We start from the raw sequence: 19,773 nt of genomic DNA on the forward strand, positions 1-19,773 counted from the left end.
TTTCTTTTCTTTTTCTTCCATGGCTTTAGTTGTTATCAGATAAACTAGCCAACCGGAGGTTTACAAAGTTTTTCAATGTTGTCTTGTTAAAGATTATTTATACTTCTACTCATCAACACAAAGCACCACCAGACATTGTCTGACAGGGTTAAACTTAACAGCTACTTGAAGTTTAAAAACATCCCAATTGTTCAAAACACATTGCAGAGGAGTACATTTTGATTTAATTTGTTTCTTTAAATTCCTCTGACGATTCCCCATATATATTCTACTTCAAGATTGTTCCTCTAATATTTTCCTTACGGGGGTGTATGGTGGCCGTAAGAAGGCAAAAGAATTAGCCTCTTCAGAAGGAGCTGAAAATCCAATTAAAGATGCTTTCAGAGGCAGTTTTTACTTGATCCTAATCAGCTGTGGGGCTTGTAGTTAATTGTTGCCCTGCTGAAGCATCTGATCCAAATTTTTCCACTGCTTGATGGCACTGATGCCATTGATGTAATACCTGTATTGGAGCCCGAGATTCAAGATGTAAAGTATGTCCTATCTCGTAATCTAAGCATCCAGCGCTTAGGATATCAAGGGGAATGTTTCCCTACTTCATCCACCAGCTTCCTTATGTCTGCCTCAGGCGCTTTCCCACCTGATTTGTGTAACAGGAATCTGAGTTCCTGTACATGTTTCTGCTGGTGCTGAGATAGTTGCAACCCTTACTTACCATTGAGGGATCCCATAGGACAAAAGTGCACTTAGGGGTCTATTCCAGATGCTGGTAAGTAAGTTGGCTGTTGCTTCCTCGGAAGGAGGGGCTGTCCCAGTTGCTCCATGGGGGGCTGTCCCTGTTCAGGGGCCAAATGTAAGATGCTAAGAAAAAGACAAAGGCATGTCTTAAGCAGAGGTTTGAAGCTGCAGGACACAGCTTGACAAACTCTGAGTTTATTACTTTTTATATACTTGTTACATACATAAGCTTTTCCATTAGATGCTGACATAAAGTTTTCTAGTAACACATTACCTGATCAAAAACCAAATAAAGAGCAAACAGGAGAAGGAACTAACAAAAGTAGGAAGAGATAGAAAGGAACTTAAGCATATTATCTACAGGAAGAGATAGGAAGTAACTTAATCATATTTAGGTAGGTGAGGCATTAAGTCAAAAGTGGATGACCTTCTGTCTGCTTTATTAGGACAAAGGGTATCAAAAGGTTATGAGGTTTGTGGGGGGGAAAGCATGGCAGTTTGCTGCGCGTGCATTTTTCCCCACAGTACATGAGTTGGGAGAGGGATGCTGCAGTGTGGCATGATCACAGGGAGGCCAAGGAAGGAAGGGGGGGAGTGTATGAGCAAGAGAGGCCTAGGAAGGAGGGCACAGGGTGCAGGTGTGAGGTCTATGCGAGTACGGGAAGGCCCAAGAAGATATGGTGCCTGCATGCAAGAAAGGGGAAGACATATCACAATACTTTGCAACCTTCCCTGTTGACTGCTTGTGTGAAGCCAGCAGGAAAGGTCACAAAATGGTGCTCATGTGACTGCAAGGGTGCTGTAATGGCTGGAATTTCTTGATCATATGTACCACTTGTTCAGCACAAGGAATGGTCAATAAGTAAAGACTAGCTGTATACTGTTTTATTTGGTAGCCATTTGGGCCAACTATGACCTGGATGATTGAGAATCTCCATAGTTTATATATTAGATAGAAAATTGTGTGTGTGTGTGTGTGTGTGTGTGTATGTGTATATATGTATGTGTATGTGTGTGTGTGTGTGTGTGTGTGTGTTATATAAATCAATGAATGGTGCCTATAATTAAGAGTAAGATGCAATCATTTGATTGTAATAATAGGACCTATAATATGTGAAAGGAAGATTCCTATTTATATACTAAATCTTCTATCATGATCTTTAACTGAGTGAAACGGTGCATCATAGGGCAACAATTTTTGAACTGAGGTGCCTCAAATGGACTAATTTACAGAATATACCCTAATCTGGGACCCATAACTCCTGAGGGAATTAAATTTGGGGAAGTTGTGATTGCTGTTAGGCTGCAGCTGTGGTCATGTGATCTTCATTTTCAATGTTCTGTGACAATTTCCCAGCCAATTTCATAATCGCTTGCTCCCTCCCCACCTAGCAACAGTCACTTACAGTGCAAACGGTTAGTTGGCATATCTCATAGGTATAACGGATTTTGTGATGTAAAGAAATGATTCTTTGCCTAGGCAGGTAAGTCAATGTCCTAACACAGTGCTACTAGTTCTATCAATAATGAATTATCAAGCTTTGGCCTGTGCTGTGATGGCACTGCATTGTAAAAGCAAGAGTATAACCACTCTCAGCTTTCCTTATCTGGGTACGGAGCCATGCTCTCCATTTAGTCTAAGGCAGAGGCTCTTTTATGACTTGTGGACTTGGCTCTTTTACGACTTGTGGACTTCAACTCCCAGAATTCCTGAGCCAGCATGGTCTAAGGGAAGATCTGTAACACCTGGATGAGATCAGTATCAGTTATCCACTTTCAGCTGTCTCCTCCAGAGGAACTGGCTGCATACAATCACTGGAGGGACATGCATTCAAGGCTTCTGTCAGTACTGACCCTTCGATAGTAGTCAGGCTTACATTTGCCTGATAGTGTTCCCTAAAGTCAGGAATATGGCTTTCTAGGGCCTTGTGTCTCCTAAGGATGACTTAGGAACCACTGAAATCTGAAGCACAACTTCCTTCTCTTGGTAATAGAATTTTTGTGCTGTAGGGAGCAGGAATAGAAATCTTTGTTTTGTTTCACAATAGTGCTGCACAGGTAGTCCTTGACGTATGACTACAATTGAGCCTAATATTTCTGCTGCTAAGTGAGACAGTGGTTAAGTGAGTTTTACCTCATTTTACAACCTTTCTTGCCATAATTGTTAAATGAATCATTGCAGTTGTTTGTTAACAAGGTTGTTAAATGGATCTGGCTTCTCCAATTAACTTTGCTTGTCAGAAGATTGCAAAATGAACCCCCATCATGACATTGTAACCATAATAAACACGAGTCAGTTGCCAAGCATCTGAATTTTGATCATGTGACCATAAGAATGCTGCAATGGTCATAAGAGTGAAAAATGGTCATAAGTCATTTTGTTCAGTGGTGGTGTAATTTCAAACGGTCACTAAACAAATTGTTGTAAGTTGAGGACAACTTGTATGTCATGCCCACTCCTTACCTGTTTCCTTACCTTCTGTGGACAGCAGAGCAAGGACAAGGACATCTCTACATTGCTGAAAAAGAGCAACAGTGAACATAGTACCTCAGAAGCGGAATGAGGGACAGAATCTTCTCCTTTGCAAGAATATTTGGATCAAAAAATCATAATTTAATGTTCTTCTCAGTGGGGTTCAGGCTCAGAAGGGAAGGAGGAAGGAAAGTAGCTAGGTCATGGCTAATCTCTGGGCAGTGAAGATTGAATTCTGCTAAGGTGGGAAATACTATATTGCACGTTGTGCAATAGTTCACATGGTGCAATAAGACTGTGTGTTTGTTGTCATTGTGAATTGTGATGGGGAGTGCACGAAGGGAGGCTCAGCCAATGTCATTGTACTTTGAGATTGTACTTTGTACATGTACTTTGACAATAAAGCATTTTAATTTAATTTAATTTAATTTTAATTAATTTAAGTTGGTTGGGAATATTGGGAGCTTTAGCTTCAGACAACAGACAAGCATCAAGTTCAGGAACGCTGCTGTGCATATTTACCTTCCAAATGTGAATAATAAGATGGCTCCACCAGACCGGTCGCTTTACAGCCCCTTCGCCGTCCCCTCCAACTATTTTTCCTCCCGGTCCGCGAGCCCTGTTCCTTCGAAGGAACCAAAATATCAGTTATTCGATTCTTCACCTAATAAGCATCAAAGAAGGAGATTTGTGACAGAGCCCCAAACCAATGAGGAAAAGAAGGGGCGGGGCCGCGGGGGCGTTGAGCTTTTATCAGCTGGCTTTATTAGACAGCTGCAGCTGGGCGGCGATCGTGGTAGTTGGGACATTGCAGCTTTTGGGACTGGCTCCCCTTTTCGCAATAAGTATCTTGAACTTACGGGCTCCGCAGCCGAAAGCGTCCCATCTCTCTTAGGGTCGGGGTCTCCGAGTCTCCCAAAATGGCCGGCAATCGAGATTGCGCTAAGGAGCAGCTGAAGCGCTGGCAAGAGCAGCGGGACTCCCAGGTACCGACGCCCCCCCCCTCCCCAGTCCCGGCAGAGCCTGTGCTTCTGGAACGTCCCCGGGAAAGTCTCTCGGGCAGCGCATCTGGGGGCCCCGGAGGACATCAAGCTGGAATAGCGTGATGTAGTATAGTATATTGCTACTGGACTAGAGAAGCGTATTTTGTGTTTTATGATGGGAGAACAGATAGCAGAAAAAACGAAGTGGAGATGTGGGCTTAATAACTGGGAACAGGGAACTGCAATAGGTTCAGTCTCGGGGAAGAGAGACTGGCTAAGGAATAGTTTCAGAAATAATTTCTCCTAGGTGTAATGCAGGGTCTGTTCAAGATTTGATCTGGTTTGGATATTCATGTTTCCTTTTTTTGGCAATAGCTAAGCAGTGTGTGTTCCTTGCTTGTATCACTAAAAATATCAAGTAGATAAAGACTGACTAAAGAGTAATTTCTCCCCCCCTCGTTTTAATCCTGCCTTTGTTTTATAAAGAATTCAAGGGGACAAGCATACAACCTGGCTCTGCCAGTTGGCCCAAGGACCAAATGGGATATTCCAAAGGTGCTTTTTCACAAGGCAACTGGGCTTTCTTGTTTTTCTTTGAAGATGTTTTGCTTCTCATCCAAGAAGCTTCTTCAGCTCTGACTGTTGAAACATCAGTTGCCTCATGAAAAAGCACTTTTGGGATAACTATGACCTGTATGCCTGAGAATCTCCATAGACCAAATGGGAGAGTTACACTGTGGAGATGGCTGCTGGATTCATGACAGCTTTTTGGTTATCATATTAATGTATTCTCCTTAGTGTGTTTTTTAATTGTTTTTTTATTGTTCTATTTTTCTTCTTTTTGGAAACCTTTCGTTTTCTTCCTTTTTATTATTGTAAGCCTCCTAGAGTAGCCCCACAGTGAGATAGGTGGCAAATTTAAATTATTAATAATAATAATAATCCCCCAGTGAGGCACTATCTTGTGGGTCTTGTGTACTCTGAGGAAGATACAAGCTCGGATGTTGCCCGGGTTAACAAGGTCTATAGATGTTGGAGTTCCTGGATATCTGGTGAAAAATGGGCTACGGGACTCAGGACTGTTGGCTGAGCAACCAGGGCCAGCAGCTGCAGAACAACTGGAAGAAAAGGTGTTTACCAGTCGCAAATACACAGTGATTGAAAGCAAAGAAATAATGATCTGTTATTACAGATCAAGTCCAACAAGAAGAGGATATTTGAAACAAATGCACCAGTTCTGGAAAGAACAACATCCAGAATCAGAAATAACAGAAGACAGGCTAACAGATCAAGGTCGATTTATAATACGAAATAAAGTATTCACAAAAGCAGAATTGGAAGAACTGCAAAGGTTCACCTAGGGCAAAGAAATCAAAGCCTTGCCAGAAGTAACTCAGAATGTAGAGGCAAACCAGGGGGAGTTAGTAGTAAAGGAATCCAGCAGAGATACACACCTGTTTTCATTTGGAAACCAGGCCCCCTTTCCTCTGCCTCAGGAAAAACAAATCTTTCTAACTAAAGAAATAAAAGAATTGTAACAAAGAATAACTGAGCATCTAGAATAGCACAAAAACATCAGAATAAGGCTGCCTGCATTGAAGCTTGTTCCAGAGAAACAGCTAGCACAAGCGTTTAAAGATGCAAATACTACAACTGTATAAGCACCAACTCACTGCAAGAAACAAACCAACTAATGTACAGCACAGCTGCAGTTATAGCTGAATACCTGAGATGCAAAATCAACAAAGAAGAAAAAAAGCCAGTCACCATAAAAATGGAAGATTAGACTGGAAAATAAGATCAAGTTGAGATCAGATGCAAACAAGCTAGAATAGTTGAAAGAAAAGAAGCTGAAGAACAAGAAGACCAAAGAATACCTAATCAAGAAATACCACTTAGAAACAAGGAAAATCAAGGAAGCACTGGAAATAATAAAGTAGCAAATAACAGCTATAGCCAAGAAGATCAGCAGATACAAACCTCAAATTGGAAATTATAGGCAGAATCTCCAATTTCAATCCAATCAAAAACGTTTCTAACAATCCATCAATAGAGAAACTGCAGTCAATCAGTCAGTACCTGATGAGGGAGAAACAGTGCAGTTCTGGCACAGATATGGGATAACCCAAAGAAATACAACAAGGACGCAGCTTGGTTAAAAGAGGTGGACAAGAATAAAAAAGTTGAAATGAAAGAACTAGTAATAACAGCAGAAATGGTAGAGAAAAGAGCAAGGAAGAATTGGTCAGTACCAGGTGAAGATGAATTGCATGGTTTTTGGTTGAAACATCTCTGGTCTATGCCCACTCGTTGCCAAGCAGCTCAACAACATAGTACAAGGAAGTGAAATTAAAGAGTGGCTAACAACTGGGAAAACCTACCTGATAATGAAAGAGCAGGCAAAAGGGGCAGCACCAGGCAACTATTGGCCAATTATCTGTTTACCAACAACTTTCAAATTGCTAACTGGTATGGTAGCTGATACAGTCCAACAGCATCTAGTTGAAATCAATCTCTTTCCACCTGAGCAGAAAAGAAACTGCTTCAATAGCAAAGGAATAAAAGATCAACTCCTAATTGACAAAATGATCTTGGAAAACTGCAAGAGAAGGAAGACCAACCTGAATGTACCGGTAACATGGATTGACTACAAAAAGGCATTTGACTCTTTGCCACATGACTGGATAATCAAATACCTAGAAGCTGACAACATCAAGCACACTAAAATCAAGAAAAATATTAGAGGTGAATACACGAAGAGAGTGAAAAAGGTCTTATAGTCCAAACTCAATGGAGGAAATATCATCAAGGCAATCAACACCTGGGCGATTCCAGTCATTAGATACGTAGCTGGAACAGTGAACTGGACTCAAGCAGAACTAAAAGCAATGGATAGGAAGACCAGAAAAATAATGACAATGACTCATGCCCTTCATCCACGCAGTGACATTAACAGATTCTACCTACCAAGGCAAATAGATGGGTGTGGAATGTTGTAAGTACATCAAATGGTTGAAAAAGAAAAAATGGCTTTGGAAAAATATCTGAAGAACAATGATGAACATGCACCGAAGTTAGTATATCAGGAAGGCTTACTGACTACTGGAGAGACCAAACTGGCCTATAAGAAAGACCAAATGAACAAAATGGAGGCATGGGAAGACAAAGCACTACATGGCCAATACATTAAAAAAATAGCTGGGAAAGCAGGTTATAACAAGACCTGGTGAAGGCTAAGAGCAAAAAAGTTGAAGAAAGAGACTGAGGGACTAATTGTGGTGCACATGACCAAGCCTTAAGGACAAATGGATACAAAGCCAGAATTGAGAAGACAGCATCAGACAGTAAGTGCCGCCTATGCAAAGAAGCTGAAGAAACAGTGGACCTCCTGATAAGCTGTAGCAAGAAGATCACACAGACTGACTACAAGCTGTGGCATGACAAAGTAGCAATAATGGTGCATTGGAAGATCTGCAAGAAATATCATTTGCCTGCAAGCAAGAACTGGTGGGACCATAAAATAGAGAAAGTCGTAGAAAATAAAAAAGTTAAATTGCTTCTGGGACTTTAGAATTCAAACAGGCAGACATCTGCCACATAACATCCCAGACTTAACAATTGTTGATAAGAAAGACAAAAAAGTCTGGATAGTGGACGTGGCAGTGCCTGGAGACAGCAGAAGAGAAAGAACTGGAGAAGAAAACAAATTACAAAGACCGACAAATAGAAATAGAATGACTCTGGCAAAAGCAAGCAAGGGTAGTACCAATAGTAATAGGCGCCTTGGGTGCAATCCCAAAACAACTGGAGCACCACTTGAACACCATCAGCATTGACCAATTCGCCATCAGTCAATTGCAAAAGGCGGCCTCACTGGAAATAGCTTCCATCCTACCATGGTATCTGTAACACATCAAACATCCACATCTGCCTATCCCAGGTCCTTGGTAAGGACTCAATAGGTAGACAAAAATGCCAAATTCAGTCTGAACATCTGGCTGACTATAATAATAATAATAATAATAATAATAATAATAATAATAATAATAATAATAATAATAATAATAATAATAATAATAATTGAAAAACAATCATTAATAATAATAATAATACTTCCTTCTCCTATTTTCCCGACAACAATCCTGTGAGGTGAGATGAATTTAGAGAGCGTGATTGACCAAAAGTCATCTGGCTGGTTTTTCATGCTTAAGAAGAGATTAGAAGTCCTGCTTAGTCTTCTGGTTTCTAGCATGATAACTTAGCCACTAGACCAGGGGTCTCCAAATTTGCCAACTTTAGGACTTGTTGACTTAACTGGCTGTGGAATTCTGGAAGTTGATGTCCACAAGTCTTATAGTTGCCAAGCTTGGAGAACCTTGCAATTGAGCAAACTGTTGTGGATTATTGAGGGACCTCTGGAAAAAAAGCGACACATTTTCCTTTTCTTACAAATTAGTCTAGTTTACTGTATTTTGGGACAAACAGTACTTACCTGTAACTACACTTTTTCTAGTAACTTTATCAGGAAGGAAAATACTTTCTCAACTTCTGCCATATTCTGTCAAATACAGTATGTGATATTTACGGTACCATATTACAAGGAGAAGATGAAGATCCTGATACAATCCATCCATACCAAGAGCAATAAGATTTCTTTTAATCTAACACAGGTACTGGTGGTCAAGTATAAATTGAAATTTGCCCAAATCCATATGCTTTATTCTGACTTGAAATATATTTTTCAATTTTAGCCATTAGAATAAATGAAGAAGCTGGGATAGAAGAAAGCAGTCTCAGTCCGCTTATGGTGCTTTTCATCATGCTTTTAAGAATCAAATTCAGATGAAGCAAATAGTCTGTTTTCTGTCTCTGCATTACTGGTAATTATTTCAATACAACATAATAAACAGCAAGAGAGCCAGTTTGGTGTAGTGGTTAAGGCATCAGACTAGAAATGGGAGAATTCTAGTCTGGCCTTGGCACAGAGCCAACTGGGTTACCTTGGGCTAATTGTGCTCTCTCAGTCCTAGGAAGGAGGCAAATGGCAAACTACTTCTGAAAAATCATTGCCAAGAAAACTGCAGGAAGTCCCTGCAGTCTCTGAAAATCTGACATGATTGAATGGAAGAACTCTGCAAACATAAATACACCTAAGGAAAAGTCAACACGATAATAGTCAATTTTGTTCTATTTTTCTTTTTCCTTTTATTAACCAGGAAGCTCAGTTATTAAATAATGGGATCATTAATTATTTTAAGCTTATTTTTTTATTGAAGATTCTGAAATAGAATGCAAAGCATTAAAGTTATTTCTCTTTTTATCAATTGAATGCATTTGTTTAAAATGCAGTAAAGTTGACATTTATATTCCCTTCAGCATCTTTTAAAGCAGCGGTTCTCAACCTGTGGGTCGCGACCCTTTTGGGAGTCGAATGACGCTTTCACAGGGGTCGCCTAAGATCATCGGAAAACATATTTCCGATGGTCTTTGGAACCGAGAAACCACTCCTCTATCCGGCCGCCGCCGCCCTCCTCCTCTTCCTCCGGCTCCTCCACCTCCAGGGCGCCCTTCTCCAACAGCGCCTGCTCCTGCTGCCACAGCACCATTGTGCGCGCCCCTGATGCCGCCCGAGGCCGGCTCAGCTGCGTGGGTGGCCGGGCCGAACTGAGCTGGGTCTGGGCTGCTGCTGGCACTGCCGCTGGGCTGTTCTGCCACTGCCACCGCTGCTGGTTGAGCTGAGCTGCAGCACCGAGCCGGTCCCCACGCCTCCTGGTTGTCCGGCTGTGCTCTGCTCCCGGCTGCCCTTCACGACGTTCTGGAGCTTCTCCCGTGACACCCGGCCCATCTCCCTCACCGTCGGAGGCCGCCTCGGCCCTCTGGCAACCGGCTGACGCGCAGGAGCAGCTCCTTCCTGGCTCGCCAGGCTCCAGGCTTCAGAAGCGGCCAGGCGGTGGGGAAGAGGGCGAGGCGGTGGCGATGCCCACATGTGCATCAGAGCCCAGCCGGCCAGGCTGGGAGGGGAGAAGCGACGCCTTTCGAGTGGGAGCTGGCAGTCCAGCCATGCCCCTCTCATGTGTGACGAGTTGGGGAAGGGTTTGGCGGTAAGGGCTGCGCGGCATGGAAAGGGACTCCTGCAACCCCGCCGCTGCAGTGGCGCTTAGGAGACTGGAGGGGTGGACAGGTCCCGGGGGTGGCTGGGAGAGGGCAAGAGGTGCCGGGATGAGGATGGAGGGTTCCAGGTAGGTGGGCACAAGAGGGCGGCCGGCAGCTCCAAGGCGTATGGATCCTCCGCGCAGCTTCCGAGGCCCCGGAAGTGACGCCGCTTGGCTCTCCACCAGGCTCTCCACCAGAGCCTCCCCTTCCTCCCCGGGCAATTGTGCGGAGCTGCTTGTGTGTCCTTGGCAGCGCCTGCGGGCAAAGCTGTGTGCCCAAGCCAAAACGCTGCGCTTTTTCTACCGCTTCTCCTCCCATTGGTCAAAGAGGCAGATGCGATTTCCCTTTCCTTGGTTCTTTTCATCTGTGCTGGAAAGGACAATTTGGGCTATTTTATTACCGGTACCTGTTGCTTGTTTTATTACTTGTTGCCTTTGCTGAACCCGGGAAAATTGGTTAAAGTGATTTTAAGGAGCTGCATAATGCCTCCAAGTAAAGCCGCAGCAATTACCCAGCCAATTTTCCCTGCTAGGGCATGTGTGTGTGTCTCCAGACCTTACTGGACTACCATCCCCAGCAGCCCTAAAAAGCACTGTGGAAGACTGGGGAATGCTGGGAGTTGTAGTTCATCACCATCTGGGAAAACATGACTCTCCAAAGATCCTTCCTTCCTTCCTTCCTTCCTTCCTTCCTTCCTTCCTTCCTTCCTTCCTTCCTTCCTCCCCCTTCCCCTTCAATCTCCTTCCTTCTCCATCTCCTTTCTTTCCCCTTTAATCTTCCTTCCTTCCTTCCTTCCTTCTTTCCTTCCTTCCTTCCTTCCTTCCTTTCCCTTTCAATCTCCTTCCTTCTCCATCTCCTTCCTTTCCCCTTCAATTTTCCTTCCTTCCTTCCTTCCTTCCTTCCTTCCTTCCTTCCTTCCTTCCTTCCTTCCTTCCTTCCTTCTCCATCTCCTTCCTTTCCCCTTCAATCTTCCTTCCTTCCCCTTCCCTCCCTCCCAACATTTTTGAGCAAGGAAGAGTAAGCTTTTCCAGCGAGCATTGTTATATTGTTTTTGTGATTAATCACTATGCTTTAATTATGTTCAATTCTTAATAATGAAAATACACCCTGCGTATCAGATATTTACATTACGATTCATAACAGTAGCAAAATTACAGTTATGAAGTAGCAACAAAAATAATTTTATGGTTGGGGGTCACCACAACATGAGGAACTGTATTAAAGGGTCGCGGCATTAGGAAGATTGAGAACCACTGTTTCAAAGCAATGTTTAAGATTTTGATATATAATTTAACAGACCTTACCAGGATACAAGTAGGTGATTCTTCAGCTTAAACATTTTTAGTGTTTTTATAATTCTAGCTAAATTGTACAAAATATGTCTGTGTATAAGTAGTACATGATTGATCTTCAGTTTGTCTAAGTTTCCTATGCTGTTCTCTCCTTTGCTCCCTTCCTAGCCTGTGACTGCAGAGCAGATCTGGAGTACATGCAACAGTGGAGGTTGGGAAGATAGTTCAGTACGCCAAAGTTATCCTTTTAAATCAGATGAAAATAATTAGATAACGCCTAGGAAGTCATATAGTATTATTAAAGTTTTAAATTCAATTAAGATTCAACTTTATTTCAAGTGTTGCTTTCATCTAGTAAAAACACAGTAATTGCTTCAGCACATAGAACTTACTAAATATGGGTTCATTATGAAGATTATACATTGTGCTGAAATGCATTAATATGATTAGCACTCATGACCTGCTTGTTTCCACTTATCTATATATATTCTGTGATAAATGGTGGGAAAGGTAGATAGACAACTTCAAGGGATTAATTCCATCTCTCGTTTCTTATCAGAAAATCTGTTACAGAGACTTTTGAAATACCAGGGAAAATGGTCACAGTAGTTAGAGTAGGAGGGTACTGTTGCAATTGAATATTTATTGTCCCAAACTCATACTTGGAACTTGCCTGAATCAGGATGCATAAGAATTGGATGTTCTGGATATCTCCTATACCTATTAGAGGAGATAATGAGATACAGTGTCACCAGTTTGACTTCACTTATACAGATAGTTCTTAGTTAACAACCATTCAAAGATATGATGGCACTGAACAAGTGGTACTTATGACATGTGCTCAAAGTTCTGGCCAGCATGCACATTTACATCATTTGGGCCTGTGGCAACCAGCCCACACTTATGATATTTATAATGTCCTGCATTTTTTTTATTGAAAAGTTTTATACAAGTTTTTAACAATATCCCCCCCCTAGAATAACTCCCTCCCTCCCTCTCCCCCCTCACTTCCCAGAGCTGGTTACAGGGTTACAAATAAAAAAGCTAATTCTAAATAAACTTATCCAACTATGCAAATAATAATATCAATAATGTACTTTAACTCGAATACAAAAAAAAATAACAATATAAGTATTTCCAAATTGAAAACTAAAAATTATTCATAATCTACATAATACTTACATTCGATAAACTTGGCTCTTCGCTTTTTACCCCTAAAAAAATCTATTAATACCCTCCTACTTAAGAAGTTTCAGCAAACCATTCATCTTAATCACTAAAATTTTCACCAACAGAGATCATTAAAATTTAAATTCTTTTACACATTTACTCATAATATCTCATAATTATTTTTCACTTTAAATTAAAAATGTATAATATATATATTCCCAAATATTTAAACTTTTCCACTAAATCAACACCTTCTATTATTCTTTTTCTTTACATCTACATACTACACAAATCATTCACTATTCCTTTAAAACACACTAAATCAAACTACCAGCTAAACTAACATTTATTGTTCTTTTTCTTTACATCTACATATTACACAAATCATTCACTATTCCTTTAAAACATCTTCAATGTCCTGCATTTTTGGTCAACTTCGCACAAGCAAACTCAAACTCAGTTGCAGAGAAAGTTGCAAGTTGCTTCTGTAAGTTGCTTATGCACTTGCAGCATCTGGCCTGGCCATGCTTTTGCAGTTGCATTGTAGCACCTCTCACACTCTTCTGCTGCACCTGGCAGCAGCCACTCCCAGCCCAGCCACACCAGCCACCTACATACCATCCCACACCCAGCAGCATTCACTCCTAGCCCTGCCATGCTCATGCTGTGCTGGACACATGCACACTCTCTCTCAGCTGGTAGCAAACAATCCCAGCTCCCACTCCGTGGCAGCCATTTACCTGTCCATTGGCCTGCTTGCAATTTCCTGCCATCTTTGCCATTGACTTTGCTTGTTGGAGGCCAGTAGGAATTTACGAGGATATCCTTGCTTAACAAGCTGTGTCCCTTGCATAACAACAGCAATGGAAATTGCCAGGGTTTCCATCACTAACTGTCATATGATTCCATGCTTAATGACTACATTGCTTAGCATCAGAAATTTCGGTCCCAGTTACCATTGTTAAGCAAGGACTACCAATATGGATGTTTTGTTTTGTTACTGGTTATGCTCATAGTGGCATCCTGATTACTGATTTTTCCGAGTAGCATTAATGTCATTAATGAAAAATAAGTATAAAAGGCTTTTGGAAATATGAGACTTGATTTAATATGAAACTTGAGTTAATATTAATCAAATATTAAACTTGATTAATAGAATGAATATTGCAGAACTGTTTAGTATTTTGGCATGTGTATGGAATGAGCAATGGGAGATAGGTTTTGTAATTAATCCCTTTGATTTTATTAAAAAAAATTAGCACCCAGAGTGTCCACTAAGAGCTTTTGGTGGACTTCAAAGTCCTGATATGATTGTTATATTTAGCTTTAAAGCAGTATGTTTTTGTTACTGTAATTAAAGAGTACAATTTTAAATGGAAAAGCCAATTTAAATTGAAAATTGCACTGAATTTTTTATTTGCCAGTAAAATAACAAAGTGATTGCATGTAAATTAAATCCACTCTCACTGGGCTATTTCTCTGCAGTATAAATACACATTAAGATTTCTAACCCCTATTCAATCCTATTTAATTTAATTATGAGATTCCATTGCATGAGAAAGAGCTTGTAAATTATATAGATAAAAAAATTACAAACAAGGTAAAATAAGAAGTTAATATTCAAGAAGTGACTGGTTGCCTGTAGCATAGACCTTTTAGAAACATTTTAAAAATACTGGTAACTTAAATGGGTGTGTTAAAAATATTATCATGTGGGTTGATATAATTAAAAACATCATTATAGTTTATCTTATACCATCCCAAAGTTATTTTGCAAGTTATTAAGTCTTTTGATCTTGGGTGAATGATGAAGACTCATAGTGCAGTTAACAGCTCTTTATTCATTTAACAACAACACCACAACAACGAGCAAGGCACGCGGGCCTCTCTTTATCTGCCCAGAGCCCCGGACACAATGGCAACAAAAAGCGGAGTGCTTTCACGCCCTGCGCATGCGCGCAAGGCTGGCGCCTCTCAGTCTGGTCCCGGGCAGCTTCTGGAATGCCCGGGACCATTGCAATTTCCCGAGCCTGCTTTTGCAGGCTCAGGACACAACACAAGTCATTGAATTAAATATGTTGGCCCTGTTCCCAAATCAAATCTTGGCTTAATAAACTAATATACAGACATCCTTTATCCTTAGGCTCCTCTCTAATTACTTTGTTACAGCTTTATATAAGTGAACAAAAGCAACTAAGAAACCCAATGTCAAGATTTTAGCACTTCATTAATATAATAAATAGCCAAGGCAAAGAATAATGTCTATTATTTTACTGCCTTTTTTTTGTTTTGTGGTTACTCATATGATAACAATTATGTGTTTTCCAGGATAATGATTTCACTGCAGATGCTTGTAGGAGAGACGTGAAAAATAAAACATTTATCAAGCACTTTGCAATGTGGGAATATTCCTGTTTTGTACAGTCCAGAAATGAAATTGCTCTTTGCTCTGAAACCCAGAATTAGATAAATGCATTAATACAAATTTAGTAAACAGGGTCTGGACAAAACTGATTTGGTTAGATTTCTTGCTTTATTCTAGAAGGGTACTGCCTTTGCTAATAAGCACATAATAAATCAAATCACTCCTGCTACATTAATATTTTTAAACTTAATTAAATTTGAAAGTAGTTGATTTGATTACTCTCTAGTCATTTACTGTATATGCTATGGTTAATTTCCCTAATTTTCATATTTAAAAATTACAATTTCATAATAGGTCTTAAATATTTTTGGCATTGTGTGGGGCCCTGAGGCCACCTTGGAAGGTGATTTAATGGCTTTCCTATCCATGCAGCATACCAGTAAACAAACAAAAACAAAACAGATTTATCAAGAGTTTTGGAAGTGTGGGAATATTTTCTGTTTTATGAGGTCTCATGATGAAATGTCCCTGAAGCATGCAATTAGATTTATGGATTAATACATACCGTAGTGATTGACTCAGTCTTTCATCCTTCTGAGGTCAGTAAAAGGACCTAGAATGTTGGGGGCAATAGGCTGACTCCGTAAACCACTTAGAGAGGGCTGTGAAGCACTGTGAAGCAGTATACAAGTTGTGCTAGTGCTAGTGCTATTCTCTTGTACATTTGACTTGACACACTTTAATTTTCACACTGCTGCAATATAGGAGAATTGGGATATATCATCACAGAATCTTGTTGCGCATAGTTATTTTATTAATATCAACAAATCTTCAAATTTCTGTTACTAAATAAAAATAAAGTATCACTTAAACTGGTATCTGTCTGGCCTCCATTAAAAAGTATACTACTTTAGTTTCTTACTTAAAGTTACCCAGGATACTTTATCCATATTCTTTCTGAACTGAATAAATTTCTGAATAATTCCTTGAGATGAAAAAGTAGGTCACAGTTTGTTAGTAATTCCTATAGGATTTCATTAACATGATCCTGTTTCTTATCTTTCCCTTGGAGTGGGATGTATTTCATTATCCTGTTTGACACTCGATGGATACCTAGATAAATCACCACTTGCTAAATGCCTCCCTAGTCCATCATGAATAATCAAGGAGGTGTGAATGATCAAAGATATGAAACCAAATGCAGAATTCTCATTTGAAATTCCACAATGTCTTTTCTTTAAGGCAAGAGTGAAGTTCTGGGGACATATTCAGAAATATAAAATATGAAATCACCTAGGAAGATAATTTAATGGCTTTTTTACATGTGTAGCAGAGTCAGAAGATTTGTCAAGCATTTGGATGTGTGGGAATATTGTTTTGCTTAATGAGAGCTGGGGATGAAACAGCCTGAAATGTACAACTGAATATATACATTAATCCATTCAACCCATAGTGATTCTCTGTTTACATATTGCTTGATAAATGGTCCTCAACCTATGACCACAATTGAGACCAACGTTTTCATTCCTAAGTGAGACAGTTGTTAAGTGAGCTTTGCCCGATTTTATGACTTTTCTTGCCACAGTTGTTAAGTGAACCACTGCAGTTATTAAGTTAATAACATGGTTGTTAAGTGAATCTAGCTTCTCCGTTGATTTTGCTTATAAGAAGGTCGCAAAACGTCTTCTCCTGACTCTGTGGCACCACAATTGACATAAATATGAGCCAGTTCCAAGGTGTTTGAATTTTGATTGTGTGACCATGGGGATGCTACAACAGCTGTAAGTGTGAAAAATGGTCATAAGTCACTTTTTTCAATGCTGTTGTAACTTTGAACAGTTGCTAAATGAATGATTTGAAGTTGCAAACCACCTGTACCTCAATTATGTTGCTGCATATACTGTGCTTCCCCCCAAATAAGACTGGGGCTTTTTTTTTTTTTTTGCTTCCAAAAGTGGCACCAGGTGTTATTTTGGGAGGATGTCTCTTATACTCACCTCTGGCACAGACAGCCCCGACCAGTCTGTCCACTTCTTCTGCGGCCAAAGGAGCAGCTTCATTCTGCAGCTGTATTCTGGCCAGCATTTCGCAGTCAGGCCTTTCCGGAAGGCCTTTGCAGACATGTATCGAGCTATTGATTCAATCCATAGCTCGGGTCTCGGCTGCAGAGGTCTTGCAGAACCAAGCTATGGATTGAATCCATAACTCAGTGCTGTGCTCTGATTTGATGGGGGGTTGGCTGTGCTCTGATTGGATGGGGGAGTGTTCTGTTTGGGTGGGGGCTTTGTTGTGTTCAGGTTAGTCTGAGTTGTAGGGGTATTTGAGATAATGAGCTGCATTGCTATTGTTTGGCTTCCTGTTCGTGGTCGTGCCTCATCTTCATGGTGGGTGTCAGTTTGCTTCCTGTATGGATTGGAGGGGTTTAAAGTGGCTAATGATGCAGCTGTGGTCCGGTTTCTGGTTTGTGGTCATGCCTCATCATCGGTGTGGGTTTGGGTTTGCTTTTTGCATGGATGTGTGGCGGTGACATCCTGTGTGGTTTTTATGAGTGTGGGTCTGGTGTCATTCTTTGTGTCAGGGACTCGTTTGTCAATAAGGGCGGGTTTCCAAATGGCTGGTAGGCGGGAGGTATCATCTCGTTTATTCATGCTGTGTGGGCGTTTTTCTATCTCAGTGGCTTCTCTGATTATTCTGTTATTAAAATGTTCAGTTTTGGCAATAGTTCTGGTCTTTTTAAAGTCAATTTGATGTCCTGTGGCTTTAAGGTGTTGGACCAGGAAAAAGGTTGGTTCCTCTTTTTTGATTGAGTTCTTATGTTCTTTAATGCGTGCACTTATTCTTCTGTTGGTTTGTCCGATGTATGTGGTGGGACAAGCGGTGCATGGGATTTCATATACTCATATACCCCCTTATTGACAAACAAGTCCCTAACACAAAGAATGACACCAGACCCACATATTTCATTATTATGAAATAAGGTCTCCAATTTTCCTGAAGCTAGAGATGAAAGGCAGACAGATCTTGTCTGTCAAATTAAGCTGGGATTGCTTTCAAGTTACCACAAAAAAGCTGTGAAAGTTTTTATTGTTATAACTGTGATTCTTGTTTTGAACCTAGGAAGCTGATTCCTTAACCACAGGAGCAGGAATCCCAGTGGGAGACAAGCTGAATGTCCTGACCGTTGGTCCAAGAGGTCCACTCCTGGTTCAGGATATAGTTTTCACCGATGAGATAGCACACTTTGACCGAGAGAGGATTCCCGAGAGAGTTGTCCATGCCAAAGGAGCCGGTTAGTTTTGGAATTTGCATTGTGTCTGTGCCTCTTATGCTTTTAATCAATTTATTCAGGAATCTTTCTGTGACGCTTATATTGTAGTCTGAGAGGCAACCAATGATAATCAATGCAATATTTATTTTTGCCACTGATTTTCTTCATTGGAGTTTGAATTATCTATAATCTATCTATTTGTGATAGTTTAAACTTATGTTTTTGTGTTACTTTTATTTATCTTTCTGGTCTTATTTTGCTAATTGATACAATTTAATAACATTTAACATTTTTTCTTTAAAAGATTGAAGCATTAAAATTGTGATTAACTAATCTGTTTTATGGATCATAGATTTGTAAACAGAAGTAACCAGGAAATATTAGAATCAGATTAACTTTCAGTAATGTTGGAGAAAGAGATCTTTTTCTATTTTTTTTTCATTTTGTTCTATAATACTGCATTATTTATAGATCATGATTTATTCTACTCATAATATTTTCTCAGAATTTTTAAAAGAAAATTGAGAAATATTATATTGTCTAGAGGAAAAATTCTTTGCATTTATTGTTCCAGAAATGTATTTATCATTCAGAGGTTCATATTGATCTAAGCATATTTAATTTAGAATCTTTTTTTCTTTGCATGTAATCACCCTTTCTACGTACAAATCTAATCCAATTAAGAATGATATGCTACAGGTAAAAATATTTAGAAATTACCATTGTTCAGTCTGTAAAAACATTTGTGTGCAATGGCTAAGAATCAAATAATTGTTTAATTTGCTTTATATTAGTATAAAAAGGGGAACAGAAGGAAAAATGAGTGAAAGTTGATTTCTTCCTTTTTGTTAGCAGAATCCTTTGTTGAATCAGAGATTCTTCATTAAAAAGAGCTGCTATTTATAGTAACAATAAACATTTCCAAAAAAGCATAAAAATGTGTACATGTAAACCCCTGATAATATTTCTTCTACCATAATTAATATTCTTTCCAAATCTACAAACTTTGGAATAATCTTTTTCATTTTAACAGAGTAACTCCTTTGAATTTTTCAGGAGCATTTGGCTATTTTGAAGTGACTCATGATATCACCACATACTGCAAGGCAAAGATATTTGAGCACATAGGCAAAAAAACTCCAATGGCTATTCGATTTTCAACTGTTGGTAAGGATCTTGTAGACTTTCAGTGCATGTTATTTATTTGCTTCATATATAAAGGAGTTTCATTGAATATGTATATGCAGGGCTTTTTTTTCCTCATAGAACGTCCAGAATGGAGTTCTGGCACCTTTTTTGGATGGAACCTTATAGAATAGGCAAGGCGGGTT

At 39.9% G+C, this 19,773-nt stretch overlaps 1 protein-coding gene and 1 long non-coding RNA gene across 2 annotated transcripts in view; one reads left to right on the forward strand and one right to left on the reverse strand.

Moving 5' to 3' along the window:
• Nucleotides 1–239: 239 nt before the first annotated feature.
• On the reverse strand, nt 240–3,819 carry LOC120314108. The gene is made up of 3 exons (XR_005558342.1): nt 3,734–3,819; nt 3,203–3,257; nt 240–861 (listed from the first exon to the last, which is right to left on the reverse strand). It is a non-coding gene; the product is annotated as an uncharacterized LOC120314108 (long non-coding RNA).
• Nucleotides 3,820–4,005: 186 nt separating this feature from the next.
• LOC120314106 (catalase-like) overlaps nt 4,006–19,773 on the forward strand; it is a 32,375-nt gene continuing 16,607 nt past the window's right edge. Inside the window, exons 1-3 of the mRNA XM_039356850.1 lie at nt 4,006–4,197; nt 18,292–18,463; nt 19,499–19,609. Coding sequence (XP_039212784.1) covers nt 4,132–4,197; nt 18,292–18,463; nt 19,499–19,609 — 349 coding nt within the window. The 5' untranslated portion in view covers nt 4,006–4,131. The remainder of the gene's footprint in view (nt 4,198–18,291; nt 18,464–19,498; nt 19,610–19,773) is intronic.

The sequence above is a fragment of the Crotalus tigris genome, unplaced genomic scaffold (assembly GCF_016545835.1).
Source record: "Crotalus tigris isolate CLP2741 ecotype Arizona unplaced genomic scaffold, ASM1654583v1 scf7180000018831.1652172, whole genome shotgun sequence".
In the NCBI taxonomy this organism is placed as follows: domain Eukaryota; kingdom Metazoa; phylum Chordata; class Lepidosauria; order Squamata; family Viperidae; genus Crotalus; species Crotalus tigris.